Source organism: Nannospalax galili, unplaced genomic scaffold, assembly GCF_000622305.1.
Source record: "Nannospalax galili isolate Female #2095 unplaced genomic scaffold, S.galili_v1.0 scaffold1685, whole genome shotgun sequence".
In the NCBI taxonomy this organism is placed as follows: Eukaryota; Metazoa; Chordata; class Mammalia; order Rodentia; family Spalacidae; genus Nannospalax; species Nannospalax galili.
The window spans coordinates 135,942-157,505 of NW_008352830.1; the positions used below are offsets into that span (position 1 = coordinate 135,942).

Here is a 21,564-nt window from a genome sequence, read left to right on the forward strand (position 1 = left end):
TCTGAGTGTGGTGGCTCATGACTGTAATCCCAGCACTCAGGAGGCTGGAGGAGTGCTGCAAGTTCAAAACCAACTTGGGTACACTGGGTCTCTGTGAGACCCTACACAAAAAAACCATCACAAAAGAAAAAAAGGTCAACGTTAGAGAGCAGCACACAAAGCAGACCTCCTGTTTTCTGGTGGAGAGAAGCATGGGCTACTGGGGATGACATCCCAGGGCAGCAGGTTGAGAAGTCTTGCCGAGCTCTGCAGAGAAATGTCTGATGACTTGGGGCTGGACCCTCAGTGATGGTCAAGGCCCATCCTGTCTTCCCACCCTGCTTCCCATAGCCAGGAACAGGAAGCCTGCTGCTCAGCTGGAGGGTCACACACCCAGGCCTGAGTCGGCGCCATTTTCTTTTTCTTTATTTGTCTACATTCAGCTGAACTTAGGTGTACTGCCTGAATGATCCAGACATAAAAAAAGATTTGAGCCGGGTGTGATGGCGCACGTCTTTAATCCCAGCATTCGGGAGGCAGAGGGAGGCGGATCACTGTGAGTTCAAGGCCAGCCTAGTCTACATAGTGGGTTCCAGGACAGCTGGGGCTACAGGGAGATCCTGTCTCAAAAAGACAAAAAAAAAAAAAACAACAACAAAAACCCCACTCTTTCCCACTGTTTTTTAAAATAAAATCTTCACTTATAAAACAAACACTAAAGCATTAAAATACAGAAAGCTCATTGAACTCACTTCACAAAAGCATTAACAGATGCCATATCCCTCCATGACTATTAAAGACCAGCCAATGCCACACCAACAGCAGGTATAAATAGACAGAGGGATACCAAACGGCAACAACTCGGAATCTTTCCCACTGTTTTTTAAAATAAAATCTTCACTTATAAAACAAACACTAAAGCATTAAAATACAGAAAGCTCATTGAACTCACTTCACAAAAGCATTAACAGATGCCATATCCCTCCATGACTATTAAAGACCAGCCAATGCCACACCAACAGCAGGTATAAATAGACAGAGGGATACCAAACGGCAACAACTCGGAAGGCTACTCAGACAAGGGTGTAATGACAACTAACAAACCATTGAAGACATAAAGTCCCAAACACAGCTAAACACGAGTCACAACATGGGTCTCCAGGGGACCACTGCACCTCACAACACAGCAACGTGGACGGGTGGGAGCGCCTGCCGCGCCAGTGGACATGTTAACTGGTGATGAGTAGAACTGAATCTCCCAAAGGGCTGTAAGTGCAGAAGGTACGTGTCAGCAGCCCAGGGCCTTTATCTGTACTGGTAGCTCATGCTATGGTCTGTGTTCCGGCCATAGCCACCCTGTGAGGACTGGTAGGAGCTGGCGGGGCCACTGTAGTTCTGGCTGGATCCTGGGGAGTTGTAGTTTGACTGTGATGAATAGGCTCCTGCAAGAGAAAAGGGAGGTTAGAGATAAAGGACAAGAGCCCTGGGCACCAGCTGCACCTGAGCCACTTGCCCACCTGGGCAGTCCCACCTGCTCTACTTTTGTCCTACAGGCCTTTCACTCATCACTGGGTCTGTGTGTCATCAATAGCCTGAGAGGTGGGACAGCTGTAACTGGCTTCTAGGGTCACTGAGGACCCCCACAGAAAAATCAACAGGTGTGGGAAAGAGTCCAGGTCTCAAAAGACTCCCTCAGAGGCCACCAGCAGCTACTAGTATAGTTCCATTCAATGTCCCTCTCCTGCCAGTTCCCACCCCCTGTTGGGCCACCTGTTACCCAGGCCCACCTTGTTTGCCTTGGTATGAAGAGCTTCCCCCAGAACCTCCGCCGTAGCCCCCATGTGAGCCTGTGTTGTAGGATGACCCGCCTGAGCCATAGCTGTTCCCGCTGCTTCGGCCTCCACTACCACTGTAGTCTGGGAGAGAGAAGTCAAGTGTGGTTAGGGCCTGGGCCAGGCATGGTTGGGGCAAATGGGGGAAGTCTTTGCATACCCCTCTGTGGGCTTAACTCTGGCAAATGTCAACCCAATAATAAGTGCCAGGGTCCAAGGACGGCCCTGAAGAATCAGTCTGCTAAGCTACTCTGAAGCCTTCCTTCCCACCTGCCTCTCCCACCCAAGCCTATCTGCCACAAGTCAGGGGATTCACACTGGCCAGGGACTATGGTGGACTCTGCTCCCCGGGTTTGCTTCCACCTGGCACACATTGTCTTCTCCTGGCCTACACATGCACAGCTTCTGCTTACTGCTCAGTCTTACTGGTGACTGCTCTTCTGTCATGAGGACAAGCCTACACCTACCCTGCCCAGCTGGGCCACCAGTGCAACTGAGGCCCTAGCTTTACATGGAATGCCTGGGAAGGGACTGGCAGAGACGCAAGGTGGTGTTGCCAGGGTCCTGCTAATAACCGCCCATGGCCAAGTCTGGGCTCCTCATGGTCCCTGGGCTGATCCTGGGCTTCTGCCCCTCCCAGGGGTGCAAGGCTGGCTGTCCCCAATCAGGCAGAGGGGCTGGAAGCCAACTCACTGAATTTGCTGTCGTAGCTGTATTCGGAGCCCCCGCCCCCAGGGGAGTTGTAGGAGTTGGAGTAGGAGGAGTAGCTGCCCTGGCCATGGCTGTAGGCTTTCTGCTTGCCCTGTGGCGGGCCGTAGCTGCTGTACTGGCTCTGGTTGTAAGACTGCTGCTGGCCCTGGTGGGACTGGTAGCCCGAGCTGTAGGAGGGTTTCTGCTGGCCCCCATGAGGCGGCTTCTTCCCAGCGTGTTTCGGGGGCACTGGTGAGTTGTAGCTGTCTCCTTGATAGTAGGAGCTGTAGCTGGATGAGCCCCCGCCGCCCCCGCCGCCGCCACCACCAGCATTCCCAGAATGCCCTCCATTGCTGTAGAACTGACCTAAACAGGGAGGCAGTGGGTCAGGTGGAGGATCAGGAGAGCAAGGGGCCGGGAGGGGAAGGAGAGTAGAGGCCGTGGGCCCTGAAGGCTGGCCTGCAGCCTGCTGCTCTGTGTGAGGAACAGGACAGAACGTGGCTCTGCTGCTGCAGCGCAGCCTGGCTCTGGCTGGTCCAGCCTCCAGCTCCACTCACCCTCAGCTGATGACAAGCAGCAACACGGCAGCGGCTTTGCAGCAGATGTCAACATTACAATGGGATGGGCTTCGAGCATGACGACATTCAGGACTAGCTGACGGCTACCCAGATGTCCCCAACGGTGACGAAAAAAGCAAAGCCCCGGGAAGCAGCGGCCCTCCCCACCCTCCTCTCCCCTCTGTGCTAGGAACAAGCTGAGCAGCCACAAGCCTTAGGGACCCAAGGAGACACCATGCAACGAGACCCCTAAAACTATCTTTCTTCAAAGAATTGACTTGAGCCTCAGACAAATGAGGTGGGTGCCTGCCTGCCTGTCCTGAGGGAGCACAGTGCATCCCTAGCTGGCAGGAGTGACAGGCTGGCATTGTGGTTGCTACATTCTCAGGCCTTCCAACTTCTGGTCACTGGGCTTGTCAAGGCACAACCCTGCTAGTGACTCTGGTGGAACAAGAAGTGGGGCTGGGCTAAGAAACCACTTTGGGCCCACTTCACAAGGAGCACTGGCTCCAAACTCATGGGACTCATGAGGCTGGCATCCAGGCTACTGGGCAGCTGCAGCCAACATTCCCTGTTCCTCAACAGGGCCATGGAGTCCCTGGACTTCTGAAGCAGCCGATCCTTAGCCCACAGCGAGCCCCAGAATAGGTAGGAGGGAGATAGGGGTAGGGAGGGATTCCCAATACAGATTGTCCTTCCTTCTCAGGTTGAGAACAGAGGCCCCCTACCCACCCCATGGATGTCCCCCTAAACCTCCCCACTACTCGAGCTACATCCCCCATGCTGTACTGGCTACCAGCACAAGCCCGGGGAGATGCACTATCAACCAGTGTATAAGCCTGTGTTCTTCAGGCAGGTCTCCTTTCCCCTCCCCCAAAAGCCACAACACTGCAGAGAAGGACAGGATATATCCCACAATGCAAGAAAGCAAAGATGTGGCGGCTCAGTGAGGAGACTGGGGAGGCCCAGTGCTTGCTTTAGAATCCCATGAACAGCACCACCCACCCCATCCCTCCCCTGGCTTCCCCAGGGGTCCTGCACTGAGCAACTGTGTTGCCCGCCTGAAGCCGGGAATGAATGAAGACGCCAGTACCGAGGGCTCATTACTTTAACATGTATTCATTTTAAAAAACGAATAAAGGGGAGGTTTTCAATATCACTCAGGAGAACTATTTCCTGGTATAAAAAGACATTATTCGCAAACAGGTTCTTAAAAAACAAACAAACAAACAAAGAAAAAAAAAACCACATGCAAAGTCTTAAAAAGTTTCACTGAATGTTTCAAACCTTGGGAACAAATCACGCAGTAACCATTTGACCAGTTTTTGCCCGAATAAGCGCCAAATATTGCAAGCCAAAACAGGGAGGTCTACAACGAAGACCAGGCAGAGGCCAGAGCCACAGGACCCGGGGGGGCTCCTCACTGGACAGGAGGGGTCTCCAGGAACAGCCCTGAGGGCCTTACACCTTTATATAGAGGAAGAAGCTTCCAGGAGTCTGTGGTAGCCTGCCTGGCAGTGCAGGTCTCAGCAAGACCAAAGGCAGCTCTTTGCTGGAAAAACAATCTGGAATGTGCTGGCTCTTCCTACTCAGTATTAAAGCCCCACAGTAAAAACCAAAAACCAACCCCAAAGTCCACACATCTGCAGCTGTCATCAGGACTTGCAAAATTTCACACTTTTTCTGCCCCCCTTCAAGCCTGTCTTGTTTCTCGCATGTAATGGAAGCGCAGTTTTGATACCTTTGAGAGTTCACTCTAGCTAAACCAGTCACAGATTCACTGCACCCAACAGGGACCCACCAGAGCATTAGTTACAGGGTGCAGGAGTTGGCTTAGCGTGATGCACAGTTCCCCGCCGTCCTGCAGTTTACACACTTGTTAAAAACAAAGAAAAATGTTGCTTGCTCTGGATTCAGGTGTGCTGAAAAGTTTTCATTACTGTCAAAGGCATCAACCAGATGTGGGAATTTGTGGAAAGGTTAAAAATTCATACAAAACCTGCTGTAAATTAAGACAAAGGTAGATTCAAATGCATCATTATCTGTCTCTTTAAATAAAGTAACGCTTTCCATAAAAAGCAAAGGTGGGCTTTTGCCTTGATGCTGAACAACGCTGGCTCTAGAATTCTGTGCAAGACTGCACAAAAAAATACATTCTCTGAGAAAAGGGTTTTTCCACTTAGTGTAAGAACTTCGAAATGACCAAGTTCAAAGGCAAATTCAGGATAAAAACTGCCATTGTCTTAAAGTCTGCAGGCTAAGAGTTTCAGACAAGCTGCGGTGGAAAGCCACGGTTGAGAACCCCAGTGAAGCACAGGGACACAGCACGGACACTTTGGGTTTTGGAGTTGGAGGAAATTGGAGTAAAAAGTTGATTTTGTGTGCAATACTTTTAGACGCTCTAGGAAGACCCAAAATCATGATAGCCGTAGCAGTCTGTGAAAAAGTCACCTACAAAAGGAGGAGACAGAGCAGAGACAAGAAATTAGAATTCTTCTGAAAAAGGGCAGAGCGCCACAATTGAAACTCAGGTTTTTAGATTTCTCTGCTCATGTGACCCCCCAATGAAGGCTCCTTCTCAAGACAGAGGGTGCGTGGGCAGGAGAGGCGCATTCACAGAGACCGGTGCTTACAGCAGAGAAATGTAAAATGCCGGCTTCTAAGAAGCTCGAAGTACTGGAATGGCATTTAGTACTTCAAACACCAAGGACTAACTATAGGGACAGGGGCTGAAGGGACACGGACCTAATCACCACAAAAAGGTGTGGCAGTGGCCCCTGAGCCTCAGGGAGGCTTCGGCCAGCGCTCTACACTAACTCAGGCCTAGACTATGCTGCTGCCTTCCCAAGAGAGACAGAGAGAAGCATACACTTACTGTAGCCCGCTGTTGCAGAGTTGCTGCCGTACCCATAGCTGCCATACCCAGTACCTGCAAAAGAGCAGACAGGTCAGAGGTGGACGTATGCCTGCCATTCCCAGGAAAGACATACACATCCTGGAGCACACAAGCAGGGGACAGGAAGGAGTAGACTCTCACCTGCATTCATGTAGCCTCCATGGTTGGCACCACCAAATCCTCGCCCTCGCCCTCGGCCACGGATGTTGCCCCCTCGACCCCGGCCACGGAGATTAGGGGGTGGAGGCACTTCATTGTGCATGGGGCCTCCCATACCAAAGCCAGGGTTGTGTGGCTGAACAAGAGGGCACAGAGGAGTAAGGCTCAGCCCACCCTCAGATCAGCAGAATTCCCATACAGGCCCCAGGGGTCATGGGTGAACACTTACTTTGGCAGCAAATTTGGGTCCACCTCTGACAGGTACTGGAGTTCTTTTCTTCTTGTTGGCTTCAAGGGTGAGGGGGGCATCTGGGAAAAGTTTTTCCAACGCAGCAAGGGCAGCATAAGCCTTCGCCACCTTTTTGTTTGAACCAGCACCTTGAAACTTCTGTCCATCCACCTCAACCTGCAACAATACACAGGGGTGAGGCTGACCCATGCCTCCTCCAGGTGAAAGCACTGCTCAGAGCCTTGCTGTGGAGGCCAGGGTAACCCCGAAAGAACCTGCTCACTCACCTCCATGACAAATCTCTTGTCGTGGCTGCCACCGGTCTCAGAAATGAGCTCATATTTGAGGCCACGCCTCTTCTCGTTGAGCTCCATAACTGGGTTCTTGCCATGCTTAGTCAAGATTGGGCCCTGCTGTTGGACGTCCTCAGGCAAAACACAAAAGAAAACCAACCAACTGAGCTTTGGGCATTCTGTGCAGGCAGCACTGGTCAAAGGACCTTCCTCTCAAGGCTCTGTGGAATCTGGACCTGCCTATGTATCTGCTCCATAAATGGGAACCTCTCAGAGATGTGACCAACTTAATCCACACCACTGTAGTGCCAACCCCCAGCTCCCAGGGCAGGCAACTGGTTAAAAAAGTCTGGCAGGGGTGGCCAACCTTTTGACACTTCAAAATGTTATCGAATCCAAGGTTCACACAAATGAAGCCAGCAAGATAGATTAGTGATTAAAGGTTCTTGCCACGCCAGAACCAACATGGTGGAAAGAGAAAACCAACTTCTGACTTCCACACATTAACTGTGGTACACATACACATTAAATAAATTAGTAAATGTAAAAAAAAAATGGAAGTTGCCAAAAGGCTTAAAAAATGTTCACACATTACAACCATGTAACAGGAAAAATTTTGTAAACAAATCTTAGAATGTTTGAAATAACTGTGACTGTATTCTGTGCTGGGCCACAGAACGGATGCACATGGCCTGTTCTGGAGTGGGAGATTAAGGATGGACTAGTAGCTGCCTGCTCCACCCTGTGACCACCACGCATGTACTTGTTCCTAGCATCCACCATGGGCTCACCTCAGCAGTGGTGTCTGAAGTGAAGGTGGAACTAGGGGTTGAAACAGCTTCTACCACAGGGGGTGGAGCTACTACTGTGGGCCTCAAATCAGACTCCTCAGCTGAGTCCTCCCCTTTGCTTGAGTCTCTGCCTTCAGCGCCTGTTGGCAAGCCCATGTCCTGTAACACCTGTAAAGCAAACAGACCCAGGGTCCAGGTGAGGGAGGATCTGTGGAGAGCCATCCACCCAGGTCCTCCCCTATACTCCACCTTGGGACAATCCTAGCTTCTTGCAAGAATTTACTGTTTTGCGGTTTTTTCACCCCCATATAAGTTCCCCAGGATGCCCTGATGCCCAGCCATGTTTGAGGACCCCCTAAAAGTGTCTTTGCTACATGTGACTTGGCAAATGTTCAAATACCTATTTCTATGTTTTTATATATCCTTTCAAAAATGCATATTGCTGGCCTGCAAGCTGTTCCAAAGTCAGAAAATGCTTTTTCTGACTGGAAGGGAACACCCAGCAGACACACTTACCTTTACGGCCACGTGTAGTTTGGCGGTCTTTTTGGATGGTCCAGAGGCCTCAAAGGAACTACCATCCACCTCCACAGACATAGTGAAGATAGGAGCGTGGACAGGGCCTGTCTGTGAGACCAACTTATACTGCAGGCCTGGCTTCAGCTGGTTCAGCCTCATCAGAGCATTCATTGCCTGGGGAGGCTCCGCCTTCTCTTCTGAGAAGGAAAGAGGGCAGTGTTGGGTGAGATTCGCACAGGCCTCACAGAAGAGCTGAAGCCTGGAGATTGCTGCAGGACCTTGTGAAAGGCCTGGCCTGCAGCCACCAATGGGCACAGTTTACCAGCATGCCATCTCTCTGCACTCATGCACAGTTATTAGGTATTTCTAGACAGTGTGGGCATAGGAAAGATCCTTACTCTATCGGTCTAGACCTGAAGTGAAAGTAATTCTCCTGCCTCAGCCTCACAGGTGCTGGGAGTACAGGTGTGAGCCACCATCCTCAGACAGAAACATCAAGGGCTGGTAAAACAAGTGTTATGCAGTGTGAGGACCTAAGAATTTGGATGTTCAGAACCCACATGAAGCTGGATGCAACAGCACACATCTGAACACATCTGTGACCTCAGCACTGCTATGGCAAGATGGGAAGTGGAGAAAGAATCTCCAGAAGCTTAGAGGCCAGCAAGGCTGGCGCACATAGCAGTGAAAAACAAAGAGACTCTGAAACAAGTAGAAGGTGAGGACAGTTACCCAAGGATGTCCACTTCTACCTAACCAGAGCAGCATGCGCACACCTACACTCAAATCACACATACACACAAGAGATAAATAGAATAAAGCAAGGATAGACACCCTAGCACTCACTTTCAGGTTGTGACAGGACCAGCCAGGGCAGATGCATACCTTTCTTTTGGATCTTCTTCTTCTTTTTACTGGGGGACTTCTCTTCCCCATCCTCCTCCATGGGGCGTTTCATGGGTGTGATGGCATAGGTGGTGCTAGGAGGAATTTGAACTGAAAGGAGACCGGGTGGAAGGAGCTGAGATGCAGGCAGCCTCTCTGGAAGGAGCCCAGACCCCAGGCATCCCACAAGCCCTTACCAATATAGTCCACTGGGTTCTCATTCTTTGGTTTCTTGGGCATCTTGGAAGGCAGGGGGTCCATCCCCAGGACTTTATGGAGCTGGCCAAATGCAGCGAGTCGCAGGGCATGCTGGAGAAGGGGAAGAGGCGTCTTGACTCAACTACCCTGAGCCGAAGCTACGGTATGTACACTCACTAATGCCTTCTGAGACGAGAGGAGTTAGGGGCTGCTAATGCTCTCCACTATGTCAACAAGGGGTCCCCTGACAGCCAGGGTAGGGCCTGACAGCTCGGTCCCAGCCTTGCTGTGGGGGAGGGCCAGCCTGTGACCACCCCCCTTGAGAGGAATACAGGAGACGCCAACCTGGGGACTGGTTGCCACAAGGAGCCAGGTGGTAGGCCTGCCAGGGCAGAGTCCCAGAGCAGTACTCAGAGCAAAGCCATTGCCCACTGCCCTTGGTGCGTTAACATGGCACGCAGGCAGACTGAAGGGTAACCACCACGTATGGCGCCTGGGGAAAGAAGCCCAGATTGGGGCGCCCTGTATCAGACACCATGCCTCTACCCTGGTCCCCGACCTGAACCTATGATCCGATCCAGGGGCTGCCCTGAGAATGTCCAGTAATGGAACTGGGAGCCAGTGAGTGCAGACTGGGTAAGGGCTCACATTGGCAATGGAGACGACTATACCTGCGCACTCTGTGTGATATCTTCCCGTTGCTGTCTGTCTAGATGCCCAATAGCATCAGTGGCTTCTTTTTCACAAGGGTCATAAATGCCAGAACCATCTGAAGGCAGGAAACAAGGAAGATATGCAGAGATTATCTCTTGGCATCTCTGAAGAGTTGTGCTGGCTGAGGGAACCAGGTGTGTTACCCCCCACGCCCCATCCACACCCAGCTCTGAAAAACACACCGAGCTGGGTGACCCACTCGGCATCCAGCCCTTGACATTTGAAATAAACCACATGTGTCTCAGAGCAACAAAGCCACAAGGAGTGGGTCACCACCGCCCCCGGGTCCGCCTTCCAATTCCTGGCTGCGGATCCGGTGCAGGGCTGGATATGATGGTGCAAGAGGGTAGTCACATGCTTCGCCTTAGCGGGGACATGGAACTGCTGTTGCCCTAACCCAGTCAGTGGACCAGTGAGGTGATGGCTACAGGGCCTTCATCCCTGTCCTTTCCCTGTCACTTGCAAAGCACAAGGCCCCAACCTGGCATCACGATGCCGGACGCCAGGCACTCCAGCACTCTCCGCAGGGCCTCGCCAGCACCCATCGGCCTGTTGGCCGTGCCAATGGATTTCTCACACAGCAGCTCCAGGGGCTGAAAGGAAAAAGTGACAGTGAGCTCTACCAGCTGCAGGGGACACCCCAAGACATCCTATCACTTTATAAAATGGGGTGGGTTCCCAGAGATTCAAAGCCAGCCAGTTACATGAAAATCCAACACAAGACACCGAGGCAGGGGTTAGACTAGACAACTTTATTTTTTTGTTGTTGACTTTTGGGGGATTTTTTTGAGACAAGGTTTTCTTGTAGCCCCAGCTAATCTGGAACTCGCTATGTAGATCAGGTTGGCCTCGATCTCAAAGATCCGCCTGCTTTTGTCTCCCGAATGTTGGGATTAAAGGCACACAGACTGAGCAAGAGTAACTTTTTCTGTCCCCAAACATGAAAATTTTTAGGCCACATGAGCCAAGAGGCAACACTTAAGGATCTAAGTGGGTAATAATGCTTAAAATGTAACTACTTAGCTGGGTGTCATGGCGCACACCTGTAGTCCCAGCACTTGGGAGGCAGAGGCAGGCGGATCTCTCTGAGTTCAAGACCAGCCTGGACTACATGGTGAGTTCTAGGACGGGGTACAGGGAGACCCTGTTTCAAAAAAAAAAAAAAAAGTACTTAAAAATATCCAAACATTCTTCATTGTTAGAACTGGCCACAGGCCCTGATCCACAGGTTGATCAAGAACACCAGCACATCCACTTTTATGGAATGAGTCTCAGAGTACTACCCAGCCAACTATCCCCCTCATATGAGCCTAGTCTTGCTCCTACTACCACCCAGGGTCTGATGCATCACAACAGCATATCACCCAAGAGCCACAATGAAAGGGCCCACCTGTGCACACACTATCCCCCCATAGCAACAAGGTGCCTCACCCATCCTCTGAGGGGACCCCAGGTGGGCACGCGGGTACACAAGTCCCTTAGGACACGGATGACAATGACGCATGACTTCAGCCCATTGGCTCTGGCCTAGAGGAAGAAAGCACAGGCTCTTCACACAAAGGCACCTCCGTAGAGAGCAGGCAAACATGAACAACATGAATCTCATGGTGCTGCTTTGCCAAGAGTAAACGGTCAGGGACGCAGCCACCAAGAGCGTGGCCAGGGCAATGCCCACATGTGTGGAACCTGTTACACTTAATGCAAAGCAGCAGCAGCAGCCCACTGCTCTGGCACAAGCCTCCTTGGGAGTAGTCAAGTCAAATTGGTTTAGGTGCGCTCTTTTAGCAGCTGCACGCCGCAGGTGCTAACAAGACCGGCAAGGCTACAGTCAATGTTATGACACTTTATGGTCAAAGTTAGCCATGGTACAACTTAGGCATTCTCTACCGAAAGACAAAGAGAAGAACAAAATGCAAACCTGGAACCACTTGGCGTGTCGGAGGGACGCCAAGGCAGCAAGGCATTTCTGCCTGTCCAGAACGTCCGGGGGGTCGTTGACTGATAGCGTTTCTATTCATGGATGGAATAAGAAGACAAGGCACAGTTTGACCAAGGGGTTCTGTCAGGTGGAAAGGGGATGTGGCAGCTTCCTAAAGGGCAGCTGAGTCTCCCACAATCTTAATTTGTCTCCGCCCTAGACCAGGGAAGGAGAGGCTAGAGTGCCGTCAGCTCTACTGACAGGAAGTCAGAAAAATTGGGAGGCCCTCTCCAAAAGAAAAAACAAAAACAAAAACAAAAACCAAACACAAACAAAACAAAACAAAATCAAAAGTTGCAAATTATTCTAAAAGGAATAATCCATGGGGAAGGGGGAAAGATAGGCTGACCCTATCTTCTAATAGATGCTTCCCTTGCTTCCTCCACATCAATTAGCTAGGCTGGAATTTAACAGGAAAAACAATAGCAACAACAAAAACAGAGGAGGAGGGAGAGGAAATGAACTCCCTTTCTGCTTCCCACAAACAGGCCTTAACCTGCGGCAGTGGGATTACCTACGCCCACCAGGCGGGACTGCCCTAGCCCCAGCCCTTGACAGAGAGATTCCTGTTGGTCAAAGGTCCAGCGTCCCTGAGTAGATAAGCTGAGAGGGTTTTGATCATTGGCATCGGATACACGTGCCAAAGGGAAATCAATATCAGCCTCTGCTGCAGCACAACCAGGGTGCCAGCTGGCTCTGCCAGCTATCAGAGATTTGGATAAGGCTTGAGACCAGTCCCAGGAATGCCCTGGGAAGACCAACAAACTGTAGATGCAATATTAACTCAGCACTCCACACCTGAGGTGCAAAGACTGGGTTGGAAGATAGTACAATGGTTTAAAACCTCATCCAAAACTCTGCTTAGGCTCCTGGTCTCTCAGATTCCAGGTGGGCCAGAGGTGCCAGGGGCAGAGATCAAACAAAGGCACCCTTGGTTGTACTGCAGGGCCAGCTGACCTCACAGCTCCTAGGTGACGTTCATGCACAAGCCATATGGTGGTTCTTAACCACTGCAACACTGGAAGATTACTGGGACACACTTTTCCAAGGCCAGAGAATGGTTCAACAAGTTTAACAACAAGGTTCAGCAACATTCCAGAGTAAGAGAAACAAAATGGTGCTCCCCCATGACAAGTGCTACTCACTTTTAGTGTCACTGTGTGGTCAGAACCCCAAGAGCTCAAGGCCAAGGGGGAGATCTGAGCTGAGCACAAAGGCACTCAGAGCTACACTAACACCCTTTACTCAAAGCAGTCTAAAACTGAATAGCACATTGTAGCTGTGAGGGACACCAGGTTTTCAACGTCCTGCTGGCCTATGGCGGCCTCCCTACCTCCAGCTAATACTTTCTCCATTTCTTCTCTGACAACAGGGGATGTCAGGTGGATGGTCAAGGACAAAGGGGGCTCTTTTGTGTTTTTTATCACAATCGCAGCATCATCCACAGACTGGAGTATTTCATACTTGTCTTCTGTTACAGTCTGGAGGGGAAAAAAAGGTAGCTTTCAAAACACCTTTTCTGCAGAACCATAAACAATTTTAACAAATTCCTCTGAGTCCTGGAGCAAAGGCCATCCTTTCTCAGGGTGCAACATGCCAGAAGGGCCTCTACCTGACTGCCAGGATCTTCCCTTGGCTGGCCAGGTCCTTGGGCATTTTCTGGGCACTCCAAGAGGAAGCCACTTACTATGTAGACAGGGCAGGTATTTCCACCAGAAGTGTTAAAACATAAAGGGAGCCATGTATAGTGACTCTGACCTGTCATACGAGCATCTAGGAGACTGAGACAGGAAGCAGGATGATTGCACCAACTTTAAGGCTAACACGGACTACAGAACAAGACTTTACGAGGGCTGGGAAGGACAAGGAACCAGTACCATGGCAGACTTGGGAGGGCAACACCAGAGGGTGACTTCAGCCCAGAAATTCAGGGTCAGACTAGGAAGCATCTCACCCTCAACACAGAGGCAGGAGGATACTGCAAACTTTGAGGCCAACCTAGTCTACAGAGTAAATTCAAGGCCAGTCAGAGCTAAATACTGAAAGCTTGTCTTCAAAAAAAAAAAAAGCAACAGAGAACTAGCCAGGAAGCCTCCCTGCTGGGATTTTCATAATCCCAGTACTCAAAATGCTGAGGTAGGAGATCTTTGGTTCAAGGCCAGCCTGCGCTACCAAGTGAGAACCCATTTCAAAACAAAAGTAAAACAAATTTCTTTGCTGAGTATGGCAGCTCACTTTTAATCTCAGCACTCAGGTGGAAGAGGCAGGCAGACCTCTGTGAGACGGAGGCCAGTCTGGTCTACATAGTGAGTTCCAGGCCAGCGAGGGCTACAGAGAGCCCTGTCTCAAAAAACCCACAACAAACTTTTCCTTCTCATTTTTTGAGGCAGGGCCTTGCCACTGCTGATATCCCCCTCCTAGCCTCCCAAATGTAGGTGTGCACCATCAACACAGCTCAACAGTGAGGATTCTAATTTGTAATGGACTCAGGACACCGACGTTTCCAGGCTACAGGACACATCACCCAGCTACTATGTGGGGTATACCCAGGGCAGAGCAGGTCCCCAGCCTGTGTTCCATGCTGAAGCAGCAGTCCCCAGACAGCAGGGAAGCAAGCCTTGCACACAGGGCACATCTCCCTGTAGGAGCAGCTCATGGGGAACAACCTTCCCTTCCTTCCTTCATAAGCTAGTTTATGACTGGCAAAAACTGCAGTTTCTTATACTATTTTTATTAAAGGAAATAATGTAGTTACATTGTACAGAGGATCCATGCCCTGTAAATACTAATCCGAAATTCGGATTTCTCAAGCTCAGCACAACTAACTTTCTGGGCCAGGTAACTCTAGCTGTAGAAGGCCCCTGTGGCATGACTATTCAGAAGCATCACAAGCCACCACTCATGAGGTCTCCAGATGACCACATGTTCCCACGAAGGAGCCCCCATTTGCTGTCAATCATGAAAGTGCCTTTCTGTGTGTGTTCAGGGTAGAAACCAGGGCCACAATATACTATGTGCAGCTACAAACATGCTCTGCCCAAGGCATAGCTCCACCATTATCCATTATCTCTGAGAAATTGCTTGTACATGGGTTCTTTCTTTGAAACATTTACACCCAATTTGTGTGACATGCTTTTGAGAAAAGGGTAATATTAATTGTGAAATTACATCCACAAAAAACCATGATGGCACGAAGCAGTTCCTTACTGCACCAGCTTCAGACCTCACAATCCTCACCTATCACGAAACTGTCAGTCTCAAGTGATATAGTGTTTGATGTACAAAGGGGTTTTTCTTTGTAAAGTACCAAGGCTTAAAAAGTGACTTTCTCCACCAGGCATGGTGGTGCATGCCTTTAATCCCAGTACTGGAGAGGCAGAGGCAGGCAGATCTCTGTGAGTTCCAGGCTAGCTGGAGCTACAGGGAGACCCTGTCTCAAAAAGACAAAAGGAAAAAAAAAAAAAAAAGTGACCTTCTCTATTTGCCTGTCTTGTATATCTGGGGGGGACCATTCTAGAAATGCAGCACATGGTGGCAATACACAGAAGTTCTACTAGCTCTAGCTGCCTAGCTGGGGACCTTGGGATCAGCTGCCTGCACTTCAGACCCATGGGCCTTCCTGGGGCAACAAGTAAGAGCCCTCAGCAGGGAACTGGGGCAGCTCACCCCTATAGTCCTAGCATTCTAGAGGCAGAAAGGAGATGTCAAGGCCAGACTAGGCTACAAGAGACTTTCTCAAAAGACAGGAAGGGGCAGGGAAATAGAGAGGAAAAGACTCAAAAAACAAGAGCTAGGCATGGTGGCTCACACATTTAATTCCAGCACTCGGGAGGCAGAGGCAGGTGGATTCAACAAAGTTCCAGGCCAGACAGTGCCACATAGTGAGAACCTATATGAGAGCAAGAGCAAGAACTAACCTAAGACTTGCTTAGTGAATGCTCAATTAATGTCAAAGACCATTACTTATGCAAGAATTTAAACAGAACAAATTATGTTTTAGTTTATTTTTTTTGAGTCAGTGTCTCCCCCTCTGTGGCCCAGGCTGGACCTGAACATATGTTAATCTTCCCAACTCAGCCACCTGAGTGCTGGGATCACAGGCATGCACCACCATGATCAGACTGTTGCTGTTTTTCCTTTCTTTTAACTCTGCCGCTGAGCTACAGACCCAGCCAGACAAGTGGAATTCTAAGTATGCCCAGGTCTAACTCCATCCCATGCAACCCATGTGACATTCCCAGTATAATGGTCAAAACTTGGTATATGGAGCTCACTATCTATCTGGCAGAGTGGGTACCACCATAGACAGCAGGTGTTTTCCCACAGACCCTCAGTAGCTCTGTGGTGTTCTGCCCGCTACCAACAGAGAAGGTGTACACATGGCGGGTTCAGGGTGGAGGCTGCTTCCTGGCACATAGCACAGGTGAGCCCTCCCTTCCTCTCTGACCTCCACAAGCACTTAGGCTCCCTCTGGCATGGTCATCACTCACAGTGAGCTGGATGGCCAGGTTGTCAGCCACCTTGTCCAGAAGGGCAGTTGTGGGCTTCTCCTTACAGAGCAGAACCAGCTCCAGATCCAGGTCCCCCTTGAGCAGAAGACCCTTGGCTACCAGGCCGACCCGCATCACACCCCTCAGGGTCCTAGTCATGTGTTCCGCCTTCTGTTCCCTGAGAGATAAAAATCATCAAACTCAATAGGAAATCAGTCTTATCAGAACACAAGGAGGCTGGCACTTTTAGAAAAACAGGTAAGGGGCTTGAGCAATAGCTCAGGGTTAAGCACTGGCTGCTCTTGCAGAGGACTGGGGTTTGGTTCCCAGCACTGTTTATAACTCCAGTTCCAAAGGATCCAATACCCTCTTCTGGCTTCCAGAGGCAATGTAGGTATGTGGTACACAACATATGTGCACATAAAACACTTGTACACATAAAATTAAAAATAAATCTATAGAAAAAGAGGTATTCGCTTAGCAGCACCACATGGTGACACAGGCATGTAATCCCAGCACTTAAGACGGTTGAAGCAGCTGGGCATGGTAGCATATACTTTTAATCCCAGCACTTGGGAGGCAGAGGCAGATGGACTCTGTGAGTTCAAGACCAGCTTGGTCTACACAGCGACTTCCAGGCCAACTGGGGTTACAGGGAGACCCTGTCTCAAAAAAAAAAAAAGGTTGAAGCAGTAGAGTCTGTGAGTTTGAGGTCATTCTGAGCTACAATGTAAGTTTGAGGTCTGAAGTGAGACCCCATCACAAAAAACACAGAGCCTTGGCTACATGGTGAACTCAATGCCTTCAGTCTCAGCACTCAGGAGACAGTGGCAGGTGGATCTCTGTGAGTTCCAGGCCAGCGGGGGCTATAGGGAGACCTTGCTTTAAAAAACCACCGCCCCCCACAAAAAAACCTGAACCCTGGCCTCAGTACATCAGCACACAGCCTCAGACTCACCCAGTCCCTTCTTTGCTCTCATCATCGGGGGGCGCATCCATATTTTCGGCATCAGAGGGTTCACTGCTGCCCTTCTCCTGCTCGTCAATCCAATCAGATACGGCCTTGAGGGCCCGTTCAGTGTGGGAAACCATGTTCTGCACAGCCTCCAGCTCCTCTTGTGTTGGGTACACTGAAGAATGCTTTGCCATCACATGGCGATCATCATTCACAAAAATTCTCATGGGACGCTGGAAATGTGAAAACTACGCTAAAAATGATGGCAGCACAGCCAGCAGCCCACCCTGATTCACCTGTACCATCCTTCACAGAAAGACACTATGGGATTGGCCACGGCCCAAGAGGGCTCCAAGCGCGGGAGGATGGGGAGCTTTACGCATCTCTACACTACAGTAGTCCCCCCTTATCCGCGGGGTACACATTCCAAGACCCCAGTGGATGCTTTAAACCGCGGACAGCAAACCCATCAGAGGCTTGGCTGTGCCTGTACGCACAGTGTGTGGTACATCAGGCAGAGAGGGGCTGAGCAGAGCTATACAGCGAGTCTCCCTCGAGCAGCTCATCGTCCATCCGTACTCACCCTTCTTCTTCTTGTGATGAAGTGATGATGGTACAATGCCTACGTGATGAGATGAAGTGAGGTGAATGACGCAGGCATCGGGAGGACGTGCAACTTAAAACTTAGCAATTGTTTCTTTCTGAAAATTTCCTCTTAAGAATTTCAGACTGCGGTGGACCGCAGGTAACTGAAACCGCGGGAAGTAAGAGCACGGCTAAGGGGGGACTACTGTATTCAAATCATGACGCATACTGTTTTTAATAGTTCAAGTGTCAAAGACAAAATGGTATCAGGATCAAACACTTTGGGGGAACGTTACGAACATTTTCATATATAACAGAGTCTGTGACCAAAGAAAAAAACCGTCTTACCATTTTTCCTGCTTTTCCTCTAGTGCCTGGGAATCAAGCTGGCTTATCTTTTCAAACAGGGACAGCTTTGCTTGGTGTTATCAATACTTCAACTATCTATAAGACCAGAAAAGCCTTTTAGTTTCAAATACTCCAGAGAGTAACCTCAGTGGTCAGACACAGCTAGTAAGGATGTGGGGTCATCTTGTCAACAGTCTGCTGGCAGTAGGACATATCTGTCCTCCTGGCACATCTGTTCTCCCAAGCAATGGCCAGGCCAAGGCACAAAACTCACCCCAAGTTCCCTTCAGATGATCACAACAGCTTCCGTAAGTCAAGTCTGGATGTAGCCACACATTCAAGTGGTTTTACTTCCTTTTCTATCCTATCATCATCCCTCACAATACAGCATACAAATTGGGGGGAAGGCAGTGAGTTAAGATGGGTTTCATTTTCCCCAGCTGGCTTGTAACTCCCAATCCCCCTGTCTCCACCTAACAAATGCCAGGACAACAAGCACATGACACCAAGTCCAGCTTTTCTTCTTCTTTTTTTTTTTAAATTTTGCTTCATCTTTTTTACTTTTTGCAGACACACTTAGTGAGCACAAGCCACCATTAGCCAACCAATAGCCATGCCCACAACCCTAAATGAGCCAATTTTGTGTTTATGTGTGTGTGGTATATACACACCAGAGGATACTGGGTATCCTCTATCATTCCCCACTTTATCTCCTTGCAAAAAAAACAAAATCTCACTGAATGTGGAGCTAGGCTGGCAATTGGCACGTCCCAGGGATCCTCCCTTATAGTCTGACATAAGACCACGTCCAGCTAGGGATTCGAACTCAGGACTTCATGCTTGCACAGCAAGTGCTCTTACCACTGAGTCATCTCTCCAACTCCCCAACCAACAGATTGGTTTTGTCATGTGGGATATCATGCAGGCAAGGCTCATAACGAATATGTTATAGAGCTAAGGATAATCTTGAATTCCTTACCCTCCTCTGCCTCCATCTTATACCTTACACAAGTGGTACACTTACATGCAGGCAAAGCATTCAAACACATAATAAAAATAAATAAAATTGCTTTTAAAATTAAAAATACATATCAGAAACCCTAAAAATAAAAAAATAAAAATTAAATTACAAAATACAAAAAACTTAAAAAATATAATGACTCAAACTAGGGGAAAGTTAAAAAAAACCTGACGGGATGACTTAATTTACCTACTCAAATCTATTTCAGATAAATTTGTGGCTGAAATTAATGCCCAGCATTTGTCCTGAAGTACTCTAGGGACACAAATGCAGAAGGATGAAACAGTCTGCAAGGTGCTGACAGCTGCTGAATCTACGAGATGGACATTCTTGTGCTCTTTTGGGAAGTTCAATAACGGGTCTTTTTTCTGTTCTGTAGTACTGGAGATGGAACTCAGGGTCTTAGGCGCTGCACAAGGACCCTGCCACTGAGCCATACTACCAGCCTTTTCCTTTTTATTTTCAAACAGGAGTTGTGCTACGTTCCCCAGGCTGGTCTTCAACTCACCGCCCTCCTACCTCAGCCTCCCAGAGTGCTAGGATTATGGGTGTGCACCACCACACACCACTAATTTATTGATTTATTTTATGTGTATGTTTTGCCTGCTTGTATGAAAGCACACCCATAGTGTGTGATGTCTGTGAAGGACAGAAGAGGGCATCAGATCCCTTGGAACTGGAGTTACAGATGGTTGTTAGTAGCCATGTTTTTGCTGGGAACCAAATCCAGGTCCTCTGTAAAAGAAGTCAGCACTCTTTAACTGTTGAGCCAGCTCTACAGCACCAATAATTTATTTTTAATGAACAGACATAGGTATTCTTACAAACACAGAGCCAATAGTAACTAAAGAACACGTCAAAGTCTCGAGAAACCAACGAGATCCAGACCCAGTCATCAGCTATAGCTGTCATCCCAAGTCCCATGTACACAGCCACCAACCCAGCCAAATATTCGCTGATACCTCATAAATCAAGAAGCTGCTATTTAAAGGGGTGTTTGTGTGTGCACCTGCACATGGAGGCCAGAGGACAAATTTGGGTATGCGTCTTTAGGGACTGTCCACCTACCTTTTTTGTTTTTGTTTACATTATGAGTCAGGGTATCACTATGTAGCCCAGGTTAGCCTGTAACTCAGGCTGGTATTGAACTTGAAGATCTGCCTGCCTCTGCCTCCCAAGTGCTCTGATTAAAGGAGTGTTCCTCTACAGCCTGATGTTTAACAATTAGGCTAGGAGGGCTGGCCAGCAAGCCCTAGGGATCTGCCTGTCCCCAATTCCCCAGAGCTGGAATTGCAAGTATATAACACTACATCTGGCCTTTAAAAACAAAAATGGCTTCTGGGGATCGAACTCAGATAAAGTCAGGTTTCTCCTTGAAGAAACTTTACCAACAGAGCCATCTCTAAATGGCCCCCAAAACAAATTTATTTATTCAACAAGTATTTGGTAGAACTGGGCTCATCAGTGGGTCAATGATATGACAAAGCACACTAATCTCTTCCTAACTAGTCCTAACTTGGCCACCTAATGCACACAAAAGGAAAAAAATACTCCTTCCCTCCAAGCTCAGTGCTGTGCCAGGATCCAATGCTTCACTCCTCACACTGGGGGGCAGGCACAGGTAGATCTTTGTTGAGTTGGAGGCCAGCCTGTTCTATATAGTGAGTTTCAGGACAGCCAGAGCTATATAGTAAGACTCGGTCTCAAAAAACAAAAACAAATTCGGAGCATGGTGGCATACATCTTTAATCCCTGTGAGATTAAGGCCAGTCTGGTTACATAGTGAGTTCCAGGCCAGGTGTGGTGGCTACAGAGACTCTCTCTCAAAAAAAAAAAAAAAAAACCCCACCAGCCAAGTAGCCAGTGACATAGCTCAGTGGGTAAAGTTAAGTCTCATGACCTGATTTTGAATACCAGAACCTGCATAAAAAGTGAGAGAACAGATTCCACCAAGTTACCCTCAGATCTTCATCCACTAGGACCCACTTGCACCCTTCCCACACATCATGAACGCACACAATAAATGAAATTTGGGGCTGGAGAGATGGTTCAGCAATTAAGAGTACTAGCTGCTCCTGCAGAGGACCCAGATTAAGTTTCCAGCACGCACATGGCAGCTAACAACCATCTGTAACTACAGTTCCAGGGGAATACAACACCGTCCTCTGACCTCCTGGGGCAGTGCACACACAGGTGCACTTACACACATGCAAGCAATTCACTCACACACATTAAAAAAATAATAATAAAAATAAAATTCAGCAAGTAAGAGTACTAGCTGCTCCTGCAGAGGACCCAGATTAAGTTTCCAGCACGCACATGGCAGCTAACAACCATCTGTAACTACAGTTCCAGGGGAATACAACACCGTCCTCTGACCTCCTGGGGCAGTGCACACACAGGTGCACTTACACACATGCAAGCAATTCACTCACACACATTAAA

General features: G+C 49.1%; 1 protein-coding gene across 16 annotated transcripts in view; it reads right to left on the reverse strand.

Annotated features, from left to right (window-relative positions):
• Positions 1-873: 873 nt before the first annotated feature.
• Positions 874-21,564, reverse strand: part of Ilf3 (interleukin enhancer binding factor 3) — a 37,339-nt gene continuing 16,648 nt past the window's right edge. For 2 of the 16 annotated variants that reach the window (XM_017802439.2, XM_017802440.2), the window contains exons 2-21: positions 18,099-18,194; positions 17,749-17,787; positions 17,169-17,413; positions 16,211-16,388; positions 13,054-13,201; positions 11,661-11,752; positions 11,174-11,269; positions 10,224-10,335; positions 9,700-9,797; positions 9,028-9,139; positions 8,831-8,941; positions 7,943-8,142; positions 7,427-7,594; positions 6,630-6,767; positions 6,343-6,519; positions 6,096-6,249; positions 5,934-5,987; positions 2,505-2,867; positions 1,767-1,895; positions 874-1,421 (exon numbers count right to left, since the gene is read on the reverse strand). In XM_017802439.2, the coding sequence (XP_017657928.1) occupies positions 1,285-1,421; positions 1,767-1,895; positions 2,505-2,867; positions 5,934-5,987; positions 6,096-6,249; positions 6,343-6,519; positions 6,630-6,767; positions 7,427-7,594; positions 7,943-8,142; positions 8,831-8,941; positions 9,028-9,139; positions 9,700-9,797; positions 10,224-10,335; positions 11,174-11,269; positions 11,661-11,752; positions 13,054-13,201; positions 16,211-16,388; positions 17,169-17,413; positions 17,749-17,787; positions 18,099-18,101 (2,754 nt within the window). In that variant the 5' untranslated portion in view covers positions 18,102-18,194 and the 3' untranslated portion in view covers positions 874-1,284. Of the gene's footprint in view, positions 1,422-1,766; positions 1,896-2,504; positions 2,868-4,158; positions 5,510-5,933; positions 5,988-6,095; positions 6,250-6,342; positions 6,520-6,629; positions 6,768-7,426; positions 7,595-7,942; positions 8,143-8,830; positions 8,942-9,027; positions 9,140-9,699; positions 9,798-10,223; positions 10,336-11,173; positions 11,270-11,660; positions 11,753-13,053; positions 13,202-16,210; positions 16,389-17,168; positions 17,414-17,748; positions 17,788-18,098; positions 18,195-21,564 lie in introns of those variants that run through there. The other 14 variants (XM_008850019.3, XM_029554530.1, XM_017802441.2 and 11 more) reach the window with 12 other exon arrangements.